The 23,829-nt window shown below is 37.7% G+C and overlaps 1 protein-coding gene across 1 annotated transcript in view; it reads right to left on the reverse strand.

The window, feature by feature from the left end:
- TM9SF3 (transmembrane 9 superfamily member 3) overlaps window positions 1-23,829 on the reverse strand; it is a 69,422-nt gene that overhangs the window by 26,997 nt on the left and 18,596 nt on the right. Inside the window, exons 3-8 of the mRNA XM_042959770.1 lie at window positions 21,001-21,123; window positions 17,677-17,837; window positions 16,371-16,448; window positions 10,273-10,404; window positions 8,550-8,716; window positions 3,178-3,272 (exon numbers count right to left, since the gene is read on the reverse strand). Coding sequence (XP_042815704.1) covers window positions 3,178-3,272; window positions 8,550-8,716; window positions 10,273-10,404; window positions 16,371-16,448; window positions 17,677-17,837; window positions 21,001-21,123 — 756 coding nt within the window. The remainder of the gene's footprint in view (window positions 1-3,177; window positions 3,273-8,549; window positions 8,717-10,272; window positions 10,405-16,370; window positions 16,449-17,676; window positions 17,838-21,000; window positions 21,124-23,829) is intronic.

Raw genomic sequence — 23,829 nt, forward strand, 5'->3', positions numbered from 1 at the left:
TTCAGGACAACAGCTATTCAAGTATGTCTAATGCAAACAGCTTTTGAAGTGGATGCACCAGAAAAGAGCAATGGACTAGTCAAATGTCCTAATTTTCTGTCGTGATATTGCCACTGAACTGCTGTGAATTTTGGTAAGCCACTCAATATTTCTGGGCTACAAGTCGGCCTACGTAGGCGTTTTCCAACTATTACTTGGAATTCGGGAGCTTCTTGGAGGTGCCCATGAAGTCACTGGTGAAAGAAGAGCCCCAAACCCTGTTTTAACCGGAACAAGTCCATTTTCAACAAATTTACACAATGGAGTTCATGTAAGCTTTCATTTGAAAAGAGGATTACACTGCTTAAAAAAAATTTTTTTTAAATCCTTAAAGTTAACCCAAATTAAATTACCCCTAGTTAAGTTGAACTTACCCCAAATTTACTTTTAGCTGTAATTATGATTATAAATATATATTTAAATTTGTTTCAAAAGGGAAAAACAAAAGAGTGTGTTTCGTGAGCTCTCTCTCTCAGCAATCAGAACCACAGATTTTAAGTTTCACTATTTCTTTGTACCTCTTTGTACTGCCAAAATTCTATACAGTGAACAACTGTTATTTAAACAGTCAAAGAAAGGAATGTTTAAACTATGTAATCAAAAATTTTAAATCGTGTGCATATTGATCAGGAGAACAAGGAGCGATCTTTCTAATACAGCAGAGTATACGAGCAGGCGCACTGCCAAGAAAGCACCTGCATACTGCTTAGGAACAAAACACAAAGATTTCATACTGGATCGATATTACAATTCAACTCCACAACCAAAAGCAATCAGCACCCAAACATAAAGTGCTATAAGTGGGGCGCCTGGGTGGCTCAGTCGGTTAAGCACTGGACTTAGGCTCAGGTCATGATCTCACGGTTCGTGAGTTTTAAGCCCCACATCGGGCTCTGCGCTGATGGTGCAGAGCCTGCTAGGGATTGTCTCTCTCCCTGTCTCTCTGCCTATCCCCCACTCAAGCGCGCGCGCGTGCTCTCTCTCTCTCTCTCTCTCTCTCTCTCTCTCGCGCGCGCGCGCTCTTTCTCAAAATAAATAAATAAAAACTTAAAAAAAAAAAAAGTAAAGTGCTATAAGCAAAATAAGCAATACCCTAACTTCTGTTTTCTTCCATGTGAAGCTCTTTCAAACATCCATCTCATAGAATTACTATCCCAAATCTTGACATTCTTCCAGAAAAACTCCTTGATTTTGAAGTATCACCTCTATATACTCTATAGTATTTCTTTCTCAGGTAAGTTTCAAGGGCCCCTCCTTTCCACACACAGACTCAACATTCAGCATTTTAACACAAAAACAACACAAAAAGGGTGGCCATTAATTAAAGTATTATTTTTCCTATTTAATTCTCTCTCTTTCTCAGCACTATCTTTTCCTACACTTTCCATTACCTGCTGAGATTCAGAACGTGTTAATAAATTCCATATTTAATTCTCTTACTCCCTTTCCCTCCAACAGTCACAAAAAATCCCACACACATTCCACTGGGTACAATCAGTAGCCCAGGCATCTACACTGTGCTTCCTGCTGGTCCCCTGCAACCTTAGAGATTCTGGTCAAGTTCCAGGCTACCCCTAGTTTCAAACTGAGTCTAGAGGATTATCCAGTACACTGAGGACAATATGCAGACCTTCGCTGTAGTGCAATGAAGTAAGTCTGAAAAATTCTCAACTCCCTGGGTTGACTTCTTACATTAACCTGGCTTTTAGGGATCGCTCGGACAAAATTATCAGTACACGATCAGACCTCCTCAAGGCACTGTCAATCAGAAAATAACCTTTAGATTATACATGGTAACATCTGATACTCCTAGGTTTGAGTCTGAACTCTGCTTTCAAGAGTTAAGTGTAATAAAGAAAAGTGTAGCTAGGTGTTCTTAACTTGCAATCAAACTAAAAGCAAATTTCTGTCCAAGAGTGAATAAATTTCCTGTTTTAAATAATGTTTCTGCTGTGGAGACTTTTCTGGAGGTCATAAAATGTAAATTTCTTAGCCTAACTAGTTTTCACATCAAATTCAAAGCCGAAGTTGACTCAGGCATCCTGATTTCCTTAGGATGGTAATCAAGTTATGATAAGACTTGTTTCCTGTAGCTAAAGGTATATAAGACATTGAACAGTTAACAAAAATAATTAGCAATCTATGATACTCCCTCAGGCAATCCAAAGAATTATTTACACTGAAGGTACAAGTCACATTAAATCTAGTAGGACCAATAAAAAGAGCAATGGTAAACCAGGATATACTGGAGGAATTTTAAACGATCCTATACATGCTCAGAATGCCAATAATCTATCTATAAGACGAGTCGACTAAAAAGCAGGATCCCTTAATGCTGACATTGTTTCAGATGAGCTGGGAAAATCACATGAGAAAGTCTCTATCCTTAGGAATATAATTTTAAGGTCTTTCAACAACCCTTCAGTCATAAACTGAAATACGCAAATCTACTTTCAGTACTTTTCTGGCCCCAATTACAGGGAAAACAAAAAAATGTGAAAACCCTTGAATGCTACCACAGAAAGAAACACCATGGAGCAGTACCTTTGTATCATCCCTGTATCTCCCATCATTTTCAGGTCACAAAAGTAGAGAAGCGAGGGAGTATTGAAGATGAAGTGCTAATCTTAGCAAAAGATTTTGACAAAGAATAACAAAAATCTTAATGCAGGGTCCTTTGATAAATATTTCAGAGTCAATAGAAATAAACAGCTCTCTCCTATTCTCCTTCCAGTCCAATACTTTATCCAAAAGCCAAAAAACATGTCTTTATATTCAGCTGTAACACTATATACTCTATGTGGAGGCCTCCCATGGAGGACATTTAGGGAGTAAGGCAGCTCAAAGCAAAGTAATATCAATAACTTAAATATACTCTCTCCTACATGTTCCTCAGGGCTAGCTAACTTCACAGTGAACAATGGACATAATCTATTAATTATTCCTAATTTTCAGAAATAAAATGCAAGGATTCCATAAAAGCAAAGTAGATCCCATAGCAGGTTTGGTAGACATTATGTGAAATGGGAACACAAAGTATTTTACAATGGCTGTACTATCCATTTTAAATTCCAAATACCCCACAGTAGAATATTGGCATCTATAATTAAAAATACGAAGAGATCACTTATAAGTTACCTCCTTGTCTGGCATATAAACTTCCTCCAAAATAACCATTCACTGGAGACGTAGCAGCATAGACAAATATGGCTGTACTAAGCATTGATCCCCTCCTGAAAAGGCGAAACAACATATATGGTAAGTTAAAACCAACAATTTAAAGAAAATATCATAAAGCCTATCACATTAAGGTCAGTGTAATTTCAAAGATAAATTTAACAGGAACACAAAAATATCATCCTGGACTATAAAGTATCTCAGAAGGTTGCTGAGTGAATGAATTTCTAGTTAAAACTGCACAGGCTAATACTAATTTTTTTAATCTGCAGTTAAATTTCATAATATATTCTAAACAAATATTTCACATTTCTTGGCAAAAATGTTAGAAGCTGGCACTAAAATTGTTTTGCAACCCTGTGAACCAATCACATCATATGGATAAGGATATTCATCTGTTAAGAAAAATAATTAGAATATTCCTCTTTATAAATTGATTTAATTGCTTAAGATTTTTGCCCACTGGCAAATAAAATGGAAGTAATGTAACCTATATTAGTGCTATTACTTTAAATGGTATAACACTGAGACATTTCTTAGTTTTCCTTATACTATTAAAAAAAATTTTTTTTTTTTAAATTTTTTTTTTCAACGTTTTTAATTTATTTTTGGGACAGAGAGAGACAGAGCATGAATGGGCGAGGGGCAGAGAGAGAGGGAGACACAGAATCGGAAACAGGCTCCAGGCTCTGAGCCATCAGCCCAGAGCCTGACGCGGGGCTCGAACTCATGGACCGCGAGATCGTGACCTGGCTGAAGTCGGACGCTCAACCGACTGCGCCACCCAGGCGCCCCTAAAAATTATTTTTTAAAAATCCATAGGTCCAGGGGCGCCTGGTGGCTCAGTCAGTTGAGCGTCCGACTTCGGCTCAGCTCATGATCTCACAGCTCGTGAGATCGAGCCCCACATCAGGCTCTGTACTGAAAGCTCGGAGCCTGGAGCCTGCTTTGGACTCTGCATCTCCCCTCTCTCTATCCCTCCCCTGCTCACACTCTGTCTCTCTCTCTCTCCTTCAAAAATAAATAAACATTAAAAAAAATTTTTTTTTTAAATCCATAGGTCCACAATCAACATTAACTCAGATCAACAATTTCTAATCTCTCCTTCCACTAATGGTATCTAGGAAATTCAGATCAACCCTCCTGTTGAATAAAGCTGAACAAAATATTTTAAATGCCTAATTGCAAAGAGAAATATTAAAATGATAAACGACAGTATCATTTGTCATAATATAGAAATGTGCTTAGGGCACCTCCTGGGTGGCTCAGGAGGTTAAGGGTCTGACTCTTGACTTCACCTCGGGTCATGATCTCGCGGGTTCATAAGATCGAGCCCGCCCTGGGCTGCAGTTATAGCACGGGGCTTGCTTGGGATCTCTCCGCTTCTCCCCTACTCACACATGTGCATGTGCACACACTCACTTCCTCTCTCTCAAGATAAATTAACTTCAAAAAGAATGTACTTAAACTACTAACAATAAAGACTGTTTTTGAAACTTAGCATAACTAGGAAGATAAAATAAAGTCTGTAGATAGATCATATAACCTTGTCAATTTGAGCTAAAGAATATTCTTTTAAAGAGAATTTACAAGAATACCACACGAATGTGTGTACTGGGATGATATACAATTTTCATAAACTAACCACCTTCTCGGTAGTAATTATTATGTTTCACTGTCCACCTATATAGAATACAAAAAGATCATAAAGTCTTGAAGTATGTAGTGCTCCTCTGCCCGAACACCAATGCTGAATTTCTCAAAGTGGATGCACAGTAGTTAAAACATTACAGTATTCAATTTCCATCAATACATAGCTAGATACAAATGTGGTAGTAATATAAGAATATGTCATTCCCATGTTTAAAAGACTGTGGGTAAGGGTGCCTGGGTGGCTCAGTCAGTTAAGCATCTGACTTCGGCTCAGGTCATGATCTCTCGGTCTGTGGGTTTGAGCCCCACGTCGGGCTTTGCGCTGACAGCTCAGAGCCTGAAGCCTGCTTCCGATTCTGTGTCTCCCTCTCTCTCTGTTCCTCCCCTGCTTGTGCTGTCTCTCAAAAGTAAATAAATTTTTAAAAACATTAAAAATATTGTTTTCTTAAAAAAAGATCATGGGTCTCCAGGCACTTGGCTGGCTCACGACTCTGTATCTCAAGGTTATGAGTTCAAGACCTCATAAGGTCTTACTTCAAAAAAAGTAGAGCTTACTTTAAAAAAAAAAAAAAAGTAAACAATCGTGGGTCTCAAAGTGTTTAAAATCAAAATTTGTTTTTTTCAACAACTCAAACACTCTAAATACTAACTTTTTCCTTTCAGATTATCATTAAAAAATCTGACCCATTCTCTGTTTGTAACTAGGTATGTGAAGGTTGACAAAGGCCTAGCAATACTGAAAACCAAAAGGCTGCTTTGGTCTAAGACCAGTCTATTACCAGTCAGAAGTTCTTAATGTTAGCAGAGAGGGTTCAAAAGGATTGCTCATGTGACTGAGGGTCCAAAATGCCTACCAGGGATTTAAGCTTGCAATCCCCAGAGACACTGCACTAAGTGAAGTGTAAGTATCAGTCATGGTTTTAAAAATCAGACAGACCCTTCATCTCTTCGTTCATAAATATTCTATGGGCATTCTCCACCCAAAATACACCGTTTTCATCTACACTGCAAAATATGCTGAGGTAGGGAATTGTCCTCTTTGTTCATCTCGCCAAGACTGGAGGGGGGAAACATCTAAGGAGCTGCCTTACACTTGTCAACTCACCACTCTCCACCCAAAGTTATAGAGCAGCTGTATTTTTCCAGACTTTTCCACAAGTTCTCAAACACTATGCCTTCTCAGGAGTTATATCACACTCATAGGCATCCACATTGATACTGATCCTCTATCTACCTAAGTAGTTTTTCTTCTCTGATTGCTGTGGTCATCACCAACACAAAATAATTTTCACATGTTACATTATCTGCCTTTCATCTTTTAGAATCATTCCTACTCTGAAGTGATTCTTACAAATTTCATGTGCAAGGTTTTTCATTTTCTCACTTTATGCTTATTATAATCTCTATTTTCATTTCCTTAGCACAGCAAATTAAGAGACAAGTTGTGGCAAAAGACATATCCTTATCCATATGTAGGTTCAAATCCCAGCTTACGAACATCCCTAACAATCATTATGATCTCAGCCATGTTACTTAACCTCTCTGAACTTTACTTTTCTAATCTGTCGAATAGAGAAAACCCCTTCAAAGGATGGATGTGAAAAGTAAAAAAGCACCTAAAGCATCAAGCACCTAATGGAACACCAATAATGTTAGTCACTTCGTTATCAAAATAATACCACTTTAATACGAATTCTATAAAAAAAATATGAATCATATAATTAAGTGTGTTCACTTCAAATTAGCACAATACAGGAAAAACATTAATAATGAAGAACAATGCATGACGTGCCTGCTAAGAAAGTTTCTTATTTCTAAAGTTGAAGGTCTATAAACAAAGAGTTTCTGCAGTAAAATGAATTGTCAAAATGGTAACCCTGACATCTGAGAAGGAACAACGCAAAAACTTGAATTCTAGGAGAGGTTACCCACTCGAGACTGACTGTGCAGTGTCAATTCAGTCAGTGAGTGGGGATGAATTTAACCCAGTATTTGATGTAAAGCATGCCTTCTTGGCAAATTTGAAATGCTTTTCTTGTATTTGGGATTTAGTTCATCTGAAATACATTATATCCTAAAATATGAACTACAAGTCAGAACACTTAAGTTTAGGTTTTGAACAATTATTTTAAAGCTTATATGGTAAACAAATTGCAAAGGTTATATATTAAAGAAATATAACAGAAACTACGGAGAAACCACCTTGTTGATCAATATATTCACTTGAGTTTAACAAGCACTGAGTACCTTCCACACATTTAAGTAGGTACTTTGAGAATTCAAAGATAAATGAATGAAGATCCAGTCCTTGCTCTCAAGGAGCTTAAGGTCTAGAGGAAGAAACAGTAATTTAGTATTATTAAATATTTAACATAAAACTAAAGAGCCATTCTTTCAGCAACAATTTATTGCTTGTCCACCAAATGCCAGGCATATATAAGAAAGAATGCATTATGTGGGGCGCCTGGGTGGCTCAGTCGGTTGAGTGACCGACTTCTGCTCAGGTCACGATCTCACGGTTTGTGAGTTTGAGCCCCGCACCAGGCTCTGTGCTGACAGCTGAGAGCCTGGAGCCTGCTTCTGATTCTGTGTGCCCCTCTCTCTCTGCCCCTCCCCCACTCATGCTCTGTCTGTCTGTGTCTCAGAAATAAACATGAAAAAAATTAAAAAAAAAAAAAAAAAAGAATGCATTATGAACTGAAATAGAGATAAAAGATCTAACTGGAAACAAGTGTCATTCTGATAGAGAACTTCATGGAACAATGTCTGAAATGCCTAAATTTATAATCCCTACGACCCAGGCTCAAAGTGTGTCTGCTTCACTCGTGGCTTTCTGAGCATAGGTTATAGGACCACTCAATAGGGATGTGAGATCTGTGTTAATTTTCTAATAATCCAAAGACCTCAAATCAAGAATTTCTTTTTTTAATTTTTTTTTCAATATTTATTTATTTTTGAGAGACACAGAGACAGAGTGTGAGCAGGGGAGGGGCAGAGAGAGAGGGGGACACAGAATCTAAAGCATCAAATCAAGAATTTCCAAGCATCAAATCAAGAATTTCCTGCAACCAATTTTGTCCTCAAAGAAAAAATGTACCAAAAACCATGTACAGGTAAGACAGATACCCAATTATTTTTCTAACCTCATGTGCCTTTTCCACTGCTCTTTTTACTATTATTTATTATTTAACAGTTATATATTAAAATTAATAAATTGAATAAACATTAAGTATTTATTAAAGATTATTTATTATTTTTCTTCTGTTCTGTAGACAGTGTCCCAATTTGGAAGGTAAATACGAAGTACTAATTCAGAAACTGTAAAATTCTTGTGCTTTTTACAAAGATCTAATTGGATCTTCGGCTTTCAAAAAAAATGCCTATTCATTTTGCCAAACACCACTGGCTCATAAGTAACTCTGTTCATACCTCTAAATGGAACACAACGTTTATAACCAATGAAAATGTTCAGTAAGGTTAGCATGTTTTAGCATGTCACAGAAAAACATACTTATAGCTGAATATTATTATTCATTATTTATCTGCAGTAAGAACATTTATGCTATATTAAATTCTAAGATAATGGAAATAAGCAAATATTTAATTATAATTGACTTAAAATGGTCCAATGATTAACACTATTCAAGAACAAAAAAATAAAATTAAATACATGTACTTACTCTGTATATAAATCTTCTATCATTGCAACAATAATAACAATAAGAGACACAGCAAATATCTGACATCCAGAACCAATGAGAGAAGAAAAGATCAGTGGGTGACTTGATGGCCTAAATACGTCTCCATGCACCTGCTTCCATCCATACTCATCTCCTAGGTCTCTATCCTATATACACACATATGGAGAGAGAAAAGAAAAGCATTTGGAATAAAATTAAAATACATAAAGTAGGTGAAAAATTACAATTCCAGTTTTAAGTTCCCTCCTTCCAAACTTACAGCTATTTAAAGGGATTCAAAATATCGAGAAAAGACATTTCAAATTTAACATAATCACTGCAAGGGCTCCTGGTGACTCAGTCAGTTAAGCATCTGACTCTTGATATCAGCTCAGGTCATGATCTCATGGTTCAAGAGATCTAGCACAGAGCCTGCTTGGGATTCTGTCTCTCCCTCTCCCTCTGCCCCTCCCCTACTTGAGCTCTCCCTCTCTCTCTCTTTCAAAATAAATAAACTTTAAAAAATAAAATAATCACTGCCTTAATAACTTATAATGTTAAAATATTATGACATTTACTGAGGTTCAGGAAGGTGGCTCCCAGTTGTGTTCAGAGAATATCAAAAAATGGAAAAGAAAAGGTCTAGGAGCAAACACAAATGGTCAAAATGGGAGAAGAGCACACCAGCTCTCTGAACATTCTTATTCTTGTCATTTATATCATGCCTGTGGCTCATACATAATGAGGGGCCAGGTGGAGAATCAAACAGAAAACAAAGATTGAAACCAGTACTTAGATGCCCCAACAATGCAGAAATGTCTTTTATAGCCTGGAATCTAAGAAAATATATGAGGAAATATCAGTTAAATATTATCTGTTAAATATTAGTTAACTGCCTACAGCACTTTTGAAAAAGGATTCAATTCTTCCTTTTCAACCTGAGTAAAGAAGTATCTAAAACATTATTTCTTAAATATCAGTCCCTTAAGATAATCTGGCTTTTTGCCTGGGGGTGATCCTGGTCAGACATGTCTAAAAAGCACCAAATACATAATACACATTAACATATTAATTCAGTTTTAACCTGTTTAACTCTTTTCCAAACTTATTTAATGATGGAATGTATCTACATAGCACAGCCATTAATATTTTACAGAACACACTTTTGCTCATTTACAACATTGTATGTAATATAGTAAAAGAATTTAGAAAGTGAACCTGCCCTCTGAACCTACTAAACCAAATGTAAATTAATCCTTTCACCCACTCCCTGAATTTAATGCAGTATTTAACAGTATTAGAGAGATGTCAATACAGGTCTACAACTTCATAGCTACAATCCTGAAATCAAAAGCTCTGAAAACTGGAAGTCTGCTTCAGAGTTGGACACCAAATTAAGAAATTTGGTGGCAAAACCTGGTGCCACCAGGTGCCACCCTTCTTATTTGGTGGTAAAAACAGTGAAGAGGTTATTTGTACTGTATACTTATCTCACTTAAGGTGAACATTCAATGTTTTGCTGGAAAAAAAATTAATATATTTGATTATGGGGCATGTAATCAGAATATGTAAAAACAATATATTTGATTAGAGATCCCTCAGCAACTTTTACACCTTTCTAAAACCTGAAAATTCTGAATTCTGACACTCATGTGAATTACATGCCAACATTCAAAATAAGAGTTAAATCGTTTTTATAAATAAATGTAAAACGTTTGCTCACCATATCATCCATTTCTTCTTCTTTACTGTACCTGGCATAATCTTTTCTTAGAGTTCTCATTAAAATCATTGAAACTAAGCCCACCAAGAAGATAACCATCATGAAAGAGTTGAAAATTGAGAACCAATGAATCTAAAATAACAGAAAATAACACATTACTGACATGAATTATTAGTCACAAAATTCATAGGCTGCATGATGACAACAGCATGTTAGTGCAAAAAAAAATAAATAATCTTTTAAAACTTTTACATAAAAATCCAAACTTGAGACTCACTGGGGATGAGTATTCACTATGCAAAGAGATTGGGTTTCTTTACAGTAAACTTCAGATGCATTAAAAACATGATATTGTATACAGATTTTCACAATCAATTTTACTGTACAAAGTACAATCTGACCACACAGCATATGCTAGTTAGCATTACACAGAAAGAACACAGACTTTGGAGTCAAACAGGCCTCGGTTTTAACCCAGATTCTGCCGATTTTCTAGCTATGTGACCCCAGTTCTCTATATCAGAAAGGAAGCCAATAATACTATCCTGATTTGTATGGTTTAACAACATGTATAAGAAGTATGATACCATGTCTGGCACAGAGCAGCAAATATTCAAAAAATGTTAGTTCCCTTCCCTCTAACTGAGCAACAACGTGAAAACCTCCTTAGGACACCAAGACTGAACCATCACAGTTGGCTGCCCTGGATTTAGTCCGCCTTCCTGAATGTACGCTTCACTTGCTCCCAGTTCATCTTCTCCACCCCATCACCTTATCCACTCCCTTGTAACGCTGCTACCCGCGGGAGAGAGAACGAGATACCCCGTTGTGTCCCGATGTTCCCAAGACTCTTGACTTTTATTTCACCCACACATCTGTCACAGATTTATGTCCACACTCTGCTTTTTAATCACAAGGCACCACTGTATCTCTGAGTGCATCTCAGAACTCGAAGCATCTGACTTCAAATTCCTTTATATTTTAATTCCCGTAAGTTCCTTAAGGATGGCTTCAAAATTTCACCTCTCTCACCAAGGCCCCCATTTCCTTTATTTTTCTGCATTTATCTTCCTAGCCTTTCACTCCTTCCATCAATTTCCTAGATGTTGCCTCCTCTTAAGTCAAGCCTTCCCCTAAGCTTTACACCTCTTTCATTCCTTGAGGTGTTTTTGAGGTGCTTTGTGCTCTCATCTTGCACCCCTAAATTTGCACCTTTCTCCACCATCAGCAATCTCCAAAAGTCCCTATCTATAATGCTATCTACTCCCTGGTGTGGTTATATGGCTCAAACAAGGTAATAAATGTAAAGCATATAGCTTAGTGCCTAGCTCATAGTAAAACACTGAAAAAATTGACAAGCTGCTATTTCTATTAATATCTTTTAAAGTGCTTGTTTGATCTTCTGTCCCCTCATTCTTCCCATCTTCTTCTTACCTCCCTCCTTTCAATGCCAATACTTTTCAAATGAGACGACACATACTACTTCTCCCCTCCCACCCGGCCTCCCCCAAATGATAGAATCTCACCATGTCCCACAAAATGTCTCTTACAGGCCTGCAATGAACTTTTAAACCGATTCAGCAGTCAATGAGCTGTCCACTCTCCCTGCCACATCGGACCTCTACTGCCAGTGCACCATCCTCCCTGACTGACTGCCCCTTCTCCTCTTTCATCTTCGGTGCGTGCTCCTCCCACCTTATGAACGTTTCCAGAAGCTCCAGTCTTGGTACTCTGCTGTGACTTCTTCAGACTCTCAGAACCTGTAACTAGTGTTCCAATGATGATGGTAACACCCTCACCCTCAACCCCCACCGGGACCCAAATCTCTAGCCTTCTTCCTCATTCATGTTTCGCACTTGTACTGAACATCATCGCTTTTAGTTCAATGTCTTTCTGGAATTTCAGACTTAGACTGCCCTAAAGTACACTCATAATCTTCTGCCTCACATATAACTTGCTTCTGATTTCTAACTGCTGCTAATGGTACTAACACTTGGCTTTGAAAGTTTAGAATCATCTCTGCCTCTTCCTTCTCCTTAATCCTTCCTAAGTAATAATTAGTAAGCTTTTGTTTTCCTTTGATATGTCTCTTGTATATCTATCCCTTCCTCTCCATTCCCATCCCATTACCTCACACCTGGAAGTAGCCCTAATGGTTTCCTAATTAGTCTTCTTTAATCATGGTCTCTGCCCTTCCTTCCAATCTATCCGAAAAAAGTTACCCGATCTTTCTGAAACATCATTTTCATTTACCACTTCTCTATTTTAAAACTGATGGTGACATTCCCTATTTTCTCACATATCAAATCTAAACTATTTTCCCTAATATTCTGTACCCCTTGTAATATGGCTCCCTCACCTTCTCTAGCCAACCTTTCACTCCACTGCATCCTACATTCCAATCAGGCCTATCCTTCTTCAGCGACCCACAAGTACAGCACACTCGTGTCCACCTGTATCCTTCTCATAATTTCTTCTCACATAGGATCTACTTCTATCCACTTCTGTAAATTCTATCTACTGTTTAAAGCCCAACTCAAAAACCCTCCCTTCTATAAAACTTCTCATCTACATATCCCATTAGTCATAGATGTACTCCTGCTCTAAACTCCTACAGGTACATACACAGAATATTTAACATGAAGGATGTACTGTCTTGTACTTAGGACAGATTTTAACTTGGGCCAGTATGCTGAGTATGCGCACTAGGGTGAAGGGCAGCCTTGGCTCTGTTACCCACCCTGACACTTCAGGCAAGTGACACACTCTGTGGCTCTCCCTGAAGAACAGGAAACGGTCAATTGCCTCTGCCTCTTCATAAAATCATTTTTTCCTCCATTTAATAATTTATTTATTGAATACCTACTAAAATTATAAAGGAAATAATGAATGTATTGTTTTGAAATATGTGCAATAAAGGATTATATAAGATTTAACATAAAAGTATCATTCAAGATTTTTAAAAGGAGTCTGCAATTATAGGTTTCTCCAAAGATTTGATTTTGTTCCACCCTGAGAAATTAATGACCCAGAAAAGGACAAGAGAGAAAAATGATACAGATGTTTCATATCTTCTTTCAGTCAATTTACCAAATTTTTGAAAAGAAAAGAAGTTTTATGTAGTTACTATTTAGTAGTAAGAAAAATACACCTAAAATGCAAAACTTTCAACAAAGCTCCCTGCTATTTTCTTATCTAAGATACAAATTTTAAACCAATACCTATTAAAATGTACTATCAGCCTGACATTTTATAATATTCTGATTCCAAAAACTACGAAATACTATTACGATTTTGAAATTATTGTAGCAAGAGAAATATTTCTTAAAAATAATAAAGAAACTAGGGCCACCTGGGTGGCCCAGTCGGTTAAGCATCTGACTCATGATCAGATCAGGTCATGATCTGATTGGCTCAGATCATGATCTCACGGTTTCATGGGTTTGGGCCCTGCATTGGGCTCTGTGCTGACAGCGTGGAGCCTGCTCGGGATTCTCTCTCCCTCTTTCTCTCTGCCCCTCCCTAACTTGTGCTCTCACTTTCTCTCAAAATAAGTAAGCATTAATAAATTTAAAAAAAAAAAAAAAAACTAGTAAGGAAACCAGATGTCACAAAGGGGTTACTGTGAACGGCTGACTCCAGCACCTCCTAGTGTTGCTAACCCTAAAGCAGCACCCCAGGTTTGCCATAAATTTTATAACACTGGAGAGAAAGAACTAACTGTACCCCAGTACTACCACTTATTAAGCACCTGCTATGTGTCAAACACTGAACTAGGTGCTTTATATGCACTATCAAATGGACTATCACAACTCTGCACACTATGACGATCCTTGCTTCATTATTAAGGAGACAGAGCTGAGGAACTGAGTAATGTGACCACAGTTATAGTGGGTGGCAGAGACAGAATGTGTATCCAGCTCGAGCTCCTAAGCCTGTGCTTGTAGTCACTGTCCTGGAAACAATCCCTGCTCTTACACAGTAGATCCTACCCCTCCCGCCTACTGAAGGAACATACTGCAGTAATTCTCCTCCCTCTTTGCTGCGCTGTTAGCTTTGCACTCACTGCTGAACACTTCCACGCATGTTTCTCTTTGTCTCAAAAGAAAATCTCCAGACTCTATCCTTCCTACTACTACACCATTTCTTTGCTCCCTTTAGCTGCCAAACTTACAGTCTCCAAAACCTCTCCTCCATGCTCTCTTATACCAGCTCTGTTCAGATTTTGTCCCACCCCTATACCAAAACCGCTCTTTGTCAAGTTCACTGATGACTCCAAATGAATTCAACAGTCACTTTCACCTTACCTGACCCAGCAGCAACAATCCAGAACCAATCTCTCTATCCTCCATGATACTCTTTCTTCATGTGGCTTCCAGAACACCACACAAGCTTTTTTTTCCTCCCTCCTCTATTGGTATCTCCTCAGAGCCCTGAGGGGCTACTCCTACTCTTCCCCTAAGCTTTTCTTACTGCCCCCAGGACTCAGTCCTTGGCCCTCTTCTATTTATACATACTCTTCCTTGGTGATTGCATCCAATCCCACGGCTCCTTCAAGGTTGTACTCAAATGTCCACATCAGAGGCTTACCCCGAGCACCATATTCAAACCACAACTAGCCTTGCCTGTGGCATTCTTGCTCACTGCTCTTTTTTGATGGACATATCTTTGAACACACTATAGCCTTAACTTACCATGTTTATTACATGTCTCCCCCTACTAGAAGGGTAAACTCCAAGAGGGTGCAGATCTTTGACTTTCATTCTCTAATGTATTCCTCTTACTCACTGCTGTGCTTGACACATAACAGGTGCTCAATTAATAACTGCTGAAAGGAGAAATATGCTACACCGCTCTACTAGTGAAAATGCCAAATGGCGACCTTTCCCCCAAGTTACCAGTACCCGATGGCACGAGAAACAAGGCAGGCTCAGGCGTTCCAGTAGGGAATGTTAGTTGAGAGCCCTCATATTTTCAGATATTATCTAAACGTTGAAGTTATTTGTGCCTCTACCTTCAAACATGTTCAGAACTACCTAAACACTGTATCTGAAAAGAACACACCAGGAGTAGGGAAGTGGAGATTGGGGCGGAAATTTTAGGTCCAGGAGTAGCATGCTAAATCATTCAGCAATGACTAAATCCCAAATAGCTTAATTTTTTCTCCTAGGACCCAGACGAAGATTAGAAGTAGTGACAGGTTCTGGTGAAGTCTGGCAGCAATGATACAAATTTCAAACCACAAAAGCTTCGGAGCCATCTCAAACACAGATTACTAAGAAACTTCAGAATTCCAAATCTAAAAGATCAGGTCACAAGGTGTAAGCTGCAACTCAGGAAAAAAGTCAGGAGAATGGATACATCTCCTTATATCATGTTGTCCTTTCATCTCCATCCTTGAAGGAGGGAACCACTAAGATAAAAACTTTTTTCCTGTAAAAAACCAAAGCTACCACCTGTACAAAACCAGCCAACAATGCCACTGGACTAGACTTACAATCTGAGCTCCATCTTGTATGTACTGGTGGGGGATGAGGGGCATTTCTTCCCATTCTTGATGTTTCTTTTTGTGTGGAAAGATTTCCATCAGCAAAAGCTTTTGGTCTTACTCCACTCTCATCCCTTCCTTCCTTTCCTAAAGGATACACACATTCTGCTCTGTTTCTCCACATTTAAGTTTCCTAAGGGCAGGTGCCCATATACAGAAACTTGCAATAGTCCAGCACTAAGTGCGAGAAGAGGGTCTAATTCTGAATTTCAACATTAAGAAGCCCACCTGTCCAAACACAGAAGTCACATTTTCCAATATTAGCCTCATTAATAATAAAAGTGATATCCTGGTTTTTGGTATGTTGTATCCTTCCCTGGGGTTACTCAAAATCAGTTTAAAGCACAGGCATGATGAAGAGGGCTTTTGACTGCTTCCCTTCAACTCTCTGTCACCCTAGGACTCTAAGCTCACCTGTGAAATCACCACTAGCCCAATGTTTGAACTCCATGGCCTTAGCACAGTGCCTTGCATATGGCAGATGCTCACTAATGTTTGTTAAACTGACTGAAACACATAATGAATGTCTTAAAAGATACAGTTTACCTACCCTGTGTTGAAAAAAGGATGGATCAAGATATTTGTCAAATCGATCCTCAAATTTTACATCTGACTTTTTCCACTTGACCTGAAAAAAATTTTTTCACACGAAAATAAAAGCCAGTAAACAAATTAATAAGCTAACAAAATTCTGAGCACAATTAGGGAAGATTTACACAACTGGAATAGGAAACTAGAGAAATGGTGGAAAGTTACTGCCAATTTGAGAAGCTGAAACACGTATGATAAAAAACCAACTTTCCTCTCTGTGTATTAAAACTTCCAACTTTACCTAGAGGGATCATTTCAGTTCTCAAGGACATTAATATAAGTATTTGCTACTTATATACTCTGACCTGATAAATTGATAAGAACTGAATCAAGGGGTCCCTGGGTGGCTTAGTCAGTTGAGCATCCGACTTCAGCTCGGGTCATGATCTCACAGTTCGTGAGTTCAAGCCCCGCGTCAGGCTCTGTGCTGATAGCTCAGAGCCTGGAACCTGCTTCAGATTCTGTGTCTCCCTCTCTCTCTCTCCCTCTCCCACTTGCTCGCGCACTCTCTCTAAGATAAATGTTAAAAAGAAGAACTGAACTAATTAGACCAATTAAAATAAGAATCCACCCATCTTTGACATTAGACTGCATTAGTTTTATTACAATTATCAAACTTCTTTATAAGTTCAGTTCCGGAAATATCATTTGCACTAAGTACATATGCATAAGCTTAAAAAACTTAAAAACTGGCTACTACCAATGGACTCATTCCAGTTATCAGGGAAAAAAACTGGCAAAGAGAGAGGCTACCTACATCAGATTTTTCTTCTTTCCACTATTTTTAATCCTAATGGAACAGAATTAACTTGACAGTTGCAAAGGGCTCTGACAAGCTCTTACTCTGCAGGAGTATCTTATTCCAACTGATAAAGCAAAACATGGTAAACTATACCCATCCAGCAATTTTCAATACAGCATCATCTCTATCTGCAACAGTAAAAAGGAAAGAGAAACAACAAGGCATACTACAATCTAAAAATGTAACCATGAGAATACATGGCTGGGTTAGCTATAACTGCTCAGTTATAATGGTAAACTTTGCCATAGCCAATGAGAAGTCCTGCATATGCATACCTCTATCTCATACAGACCTGAGGCAAATCTTCTCCCTGCTTGTAGGAGGCTTACTTACATGCATTAAGGAAATAGTCTTAATAATATTCTGTTGCACCCTACTTTCATTTACTAAAGTAGTAAAACACACTTTACTGTTGCTATCAGGTCACAAACACTCATTAATGTATAATTATTTTAATACTTACTGAATATGACATCTGGATTTTAGTATTGGGAACAAGTTTCACCTTTCCTTCACTAGTTAGATTAACATCAACAATTCGATTTCCATTAAAACCTATTTCAAGTTTTTTGTAGGTCCAAAGATAGTAATCTTCTCCATTTTCATCTGCTTCACCAACAATACCTACAAAAGAAATAATACTTTATACAAGGTAATATCACTTAATATTTAAAATATATTAGAGGCTAAAAGCTCATAAAAAAAGTTCTTATAAACAAACAATATTTGAGGAATATTACCATTATTCCTCATGTTTAGAAAAAGGCAAAAGTATAGGCTGGAATTCTACTCTTTGTTAACTACTTGGCAAACATAAACCATAGCCACACCATGAACAGTTCAGCATAACCTGTCACTACTGATACTCAAAGTTCATGCTTTGTTATGAGTATCACCTTCATTGTAATAATTATCACCTTACATGTATATACTTCCTAACACCTGAAAATTTCAGGAAGTACTATGTCATCATCTGGCACAGTCATCCAGTTAGTAGTGGCCAAACTAAAATTAAGTTTCAGTTCCCCAGAGGCCCAATCCAGTACTTTCTCTAATAACCTACACATTCCTCAATAAGCTTCACATAGGTGTTTATGGGTACCAAAACTTAAAATGTCTCTTCTTTATGCTTCAAGCACTGGCCCCATCTCTGGGAAAACATCAAAATGAAGAGTGTTGAAGATAAATGTTAATGAGGCACAGTTTAAAATGATCATTCTGATCACAATTTCAGATACTGGAGGAAGACCCGAACAGTGTCAGGGCAATAGGTGGTAGCTAGGGATCTCTCTCGTGTGCCCTCATACTGTCAGCTATTTATCTAACGTTCCCTACCAAAACCTATATACTTCCCAAGAGCCTTATACTCTAAAAGTGACTCCTTTCCTCTATGGTTAATGCATCTCATTAAAGTAGTAGGGGAAAAAAAGATCCTTTCTTATTAAGGAGTATTTGCTTATTAACCAAAGTTGTTCTCTCAAATTGATACAAATTCAAGGAATATAGTTTCATTGTATTTGGGGTTGCAGAGGGATAATGAAATCCTTCTAATAATTAATTTCACCAAGGTTTATTTACCTAGGTACTCTGAAAACTCTGGGGTAGAGACAATTACACCAAATAAGCTATTCTCTGAGGGTTGGTTTTTTTTGTTTTTTGTTTTTTTGAGAGAGAGAGAGAGAGAGAAAGAGAGAGAGAGAGAGAATGAATGTGAGTCGGGGACGGGGCAGAGGGAGAGAGAGGGGGAGAGAGGGGGGGGAGAGAGAGAGAGAGAGAGAGAGAGAGAGAGAGAGAGAGAGAGAGAGAGAGAGGGAGAGAGAGAGAGAGAGAGAGAGAGAATCTCAAGCAGGCTCCACGCTCAGTGCAGAGCCCAACATGGGACTCAATCCCACAACCCTGGGATCATGACCTGAGCCGAAATCAAGAGTCAGGCACTCAACCGACCTGGGTTGAACCACTCAGGCACCTCTCTCTAAGGGGCTTTAAAAAAAGATTGTGAAATACTTACCCCAAGAAAAAGCTAAATAAGAATTTTTTTCTGACAAGAATTTTTGTAGTTCAGACATTCTAGGACACCCAAACGTATCTTTCCTAAACACGACAGACCCTGGAATCCCAGGGCTAAAAAAGATTTATTTTAACAGGAAAGCACAATTGCCATATTGCTAAGGAAATCCACAGAAATGACCAAAAAAAACTATGGTTCCATAAAAGAAACCCAAAAGCAATGGAAAAAGAACAGGAGAGGAACTTGCTCTCCCACCAAAAACAGAGAAAACCCTGACTAATGGGTTCTTCTGAACTACAGGCTCACAAATCTTGAGCGACTATTCAGCACATCTTCCTGCTACCCTCAGAGCTGATCACAGAAATGTCTGTGTTAATGTAACGCTAATTATAGTCATTAATATGAAATGCTTACTATTTATACCTAATTAACATGCAACAGAGTAGCAATGATGCATACAATTACATCTTGAGATTGACTTTCTTACAAATTTCATCTTAGAACCACGTTAGACTCTGGTCTGATATGTTCAGTATTTCAGTTTGCTGCTCAAGAATATAGTGGTCTGCCAACAAATTAAAGAATCAGAATGTTTATTATATATAAGAACAGGTGTCCAAAGGGGGAAAAAAACCCACCAAGAGAATAATATGATCAAACATGCTGGTTATCATAGCATAATGATTTAATTTCATCATATTCTTAAGAAGTTCACCACCTTCACGTAGCTCAACCAGCTATGGGACTCTCCCCACCTCGTCAGTAGCATACATATCTGGCAGAGCTCTGTGCCTTGCATGCTGTCATTCATATGAGACACAAAGGGACACAGAGAAGCTGTGGTCCCCAAATGCCCTGCCAATTGCAGTAAGTACTCAACTACTCTTTCGAATAGTCACTTCCCACCCTCTTTAGAATACTCACTTACTTTATACTGACTTGCAGTACTAACTCATTTCAACAGTACATAGATGTGAATTCCTTTACCTAATACTGATGTTCTCCTGCAAAGCTGCATGTCAATATATCCTTCAAAGAAAAAAACCAACTAAAATAATCTAATCAAGCCCAGCACAAGCAGAGTTTGGATTTTGTATAGGTTTATATTAACTATCCATCAATACAGAAAAATAAGAGCTAAAACACTAAAATGTTTTTAGGGGTGCCTGGTTGGTTCAGGCAGTAGAGACATGACTCACGATCTCAGGGCTGTAAGTTCGAACAGGGTGTAGAGATTACTTAAAAATAAAAATCTTAAAAAAAAAAAAACATGAAAAAAATTTTAAACATACAGTGTTAAGAATCTGCAAAACAAGTCACTCAGGAGACTGTCTTATCTAAAACCATACTACCACAGTTCCACATGAGAGAAAGCCCAAATAAAACTTCAAAATCCTATTTAGTTCCTTTGATTATATATGACAGAATAAGTTAAAATAAGATATACAAAAATGGGGGAAGGGAAGATATTTCAGATTGTTCAAAATGCCTTTTAATTCCTTAAATCTGAAAAGTTATACTATATAAAAGTTGTATTTTGAGGGAGTATCATATAAGGTTTGGCAACGTTAAAACCCCTTCAAGCAACAGGGATCATAAAGAGTCATAAACTGTATGATCAACAAGGGATCATAAAATTGATGTTAAAATAATTTCGTGGAAAATAATGAAAACTCATTTACTGATTCAGTGTACAATCAATCACCTTAAGAGTCATTACATAAGTCGTGCTTATTATGCAAGTATGCCCAAACTTTAAATGGAATATATAATACCTACCCCATATTGGTAAGTCATCTATGTACATCTGGTACCAGTAGTGATTTTTAATAGCATACACAAATGCATCTCTCTTTTCTTTATCTAAGTCAATTTCACAGTAAGTGGCTGGCATCACATCATCTGCATAAAATAAAAATTGTGAATTAGCACACTGGTTTGCAAAATAGAGGAAAAATTACACAAGGAAAAGCCAACATTTCCTTAAGTTAAAATTTGTATTCATAACAGTTGAATTTGGATGATAATTATAGGAGGATTCATTCAGTTGATAATTCTTTCCTTTTTAATGAATGTTTTAAGATTTTTCAAAATAAAAGAATTTAACCATCTTTATTTTCAAAGACTATCTAATTACATGAAGAAATTTTCCCTTGTATAAAGAAAATTATACAAGAACATTTACAAAATAATTTTAAAATGAACAATTTGCTTTTACAAACAAAAATAAAAAAGCTTACAATACACAGGAAAGTTCTCATTTAATGTACATAAAAACTCAAAAATATGATCCTAAATAGAACAACTTCTAGCTGTAAGATCTCTGAGATAAATATTCATTTTAACATTCTTGGAAACGCAAGTCACTGGAGGCCATAGATTCTATGAGGAATTCTAGAGACTCTTCATAATTAGAAAGATTAAAATACAACCTCCATCTAGCAGGTGTCACTGTTTATTAATTACCCAAAGGTCCCATAGAGATGAGTCATTTCCACTTGAATGCTTTAAAAAATACTGCTACCACAATACTGTTCAGATGGTCTCTAACCTATAAACCTTTCAAAAATGTGCTTTCAAAATGGGCTTATAAATAAGTGCTAGGGATACAACGTACAACATGATGACTATAGCTAACACTGCTGTATGACATAGGAAGGTCTTTAAGAGAGTAAATCCTAAAAGTTCTCATCACAAGAAGAAAATTTTTTTCTTTCTTCTTTTCTTTTTATCTATGTGAGAATATGGATGTTAGCCCAACTTATTTGTGGTAATCATTTCACAGTATGTGTGAATCAAACAATCATGCTTGTATGCCTTAAACTTCTACAGTGATATATGCCACTATTTCTCAATAAACTGGAAAAAATGTGCTTATGGTCATTAGTTTCTAAACAAAATAAGACCAAACCCAAAAAACCTGCAAACACTCTAGATGTCCACTTAAATGATTAAATTGTTTTTGTAGATTACTTAGGCAATTAGAATAAATGATAAATCCTAACAACAACAACAACAACAACAACAAGAAAGCACAGTTTTTTAAGGTCTCCTGTATTGTATTATATTATTGGTTATTTTGAACTTGAAATGCAATTCCCCCCAAGAAACAATGTTAAATTTCTTAAATCTTGATTAAAACTTCTTAAACATAAATTGCAGCTGAACCATGATTAACAGCCAGCTATATTATTTCCACGAGAAACAGCAATCTGAGTTATGACACTAGCAACATGTCTTCCCAATCCTCAACAAGAAAGAACAGCTTTCCCTTATTAGAGCTCAGTCCAGAGTGGGTACCCCAAAACCATAACACCAAGACGGCAGGAAACACTGAAGTCCATGAAAGACAGATAGGGAAATACTCTCACTCCCAAAGTAGAAGAAGAAAATTGCTGTCGCCTCCAACAATGGCTCCCACACAGACTCCTTTCCACCGAGGCCCTTTCAGGCGGCCAGGAATTTAGGATTTTCATAATGGCAAAAACTGAGACAGAGCAGAGAAGGGCGGGAGGGTTAGGACCCGAGATTGCTAGAAAGGGTTCCTACAGCAGGAACTAGAAGAACTGGTAGCAAGAGGTCTCCAGATTTCCAGAGTGTGATAATGCACAAAGGGCAGCAGGAGACTACCGCAATGAGGGGAGAAAGAACCACAGGAAGGTGCAGGCTTGGGCAGCAGCAAACAGCTGTGAGAGACCTCACAGCAAATACTGCGAAGCCACCAAATTCCTTGCTGTTAAAATCAGACATTCACAGATAATCTCCATTAACAGTGTGGAGGTCTTATGCACGAAGTTCTGAGATATACAAAATGGCATTTACCTGCATAAAGCTTTTAGGATTCCTCACAGTCTGAACTTCAGTTCAATTCTCTCTTGCCCAACTATCTGTCATCTTCTCACCCTATACTCTAGCCAAACCCAACTACCTGCAGTTTGCACACATCTTGTGCTCTCTTGGCCTCTGGACTTTCTGGCCTATGTTGGAAAGTCTACTACAAATGTCTATCCTAAAATTTTTCCCATCTCCTACCCTCTCCTCCGTAGAGTAATCCTGAATTCCCCACCCCTCACACCTCTCAAATACCAGAGCCCACCCCTTTCTGTGAGTTCCATGGCTTTCTCCCCATACCTCCCTATGACACCTAAGCCTATACCACTTACAACCTCATACCAGTATCTTACCTCCTCAAAAAGACCGTCAGACCTTGAGAGCTATGTGTATACTGATTATATCCTTTTTATCCCCACCTATGCCTGTTTCAGTACTCTACACAGAACAGGCACTAAACAAACAAACAGAACATTTTAGCAAATTTTAAGAGCATGCTTTTACATTTATTCAGCAAAGGAAAACATGAAGTATATGACAGTACGCACATATACTCTCATTTGTGTATTAGTGTGCGTGTGTGTGTGTAAGGAGAAAAATGCCAATATAAACAAATGAAATTTTTGAGTGGAGTATCTCAGAATGATTCACAAAGAGGTCTTGAAGAGTATCTTTCACTGATGTAAAATCTAGTAAAGAAATGGGTCAAAGGGAAAACCTATCTTTATCGTGGGCTATAAAAAGGACCATGTGAGGTCATATTTTAATGAAATTCCT

Source organism: Panthera tigris, chromosome D2, assembly GCF_018350195.1.
Source record: "Panthera tigris isolate Pti1 chromosome D2, P.tigris_Pti1_mat1.1, whole genome shotgun sequence".
In the NCBI taxonomy this organism is placed as follows: Eukaryota; Metazoa; Chordata; class Mammalia; order Carnivora; family Felidae; genus Panthera; species Panthera tigris.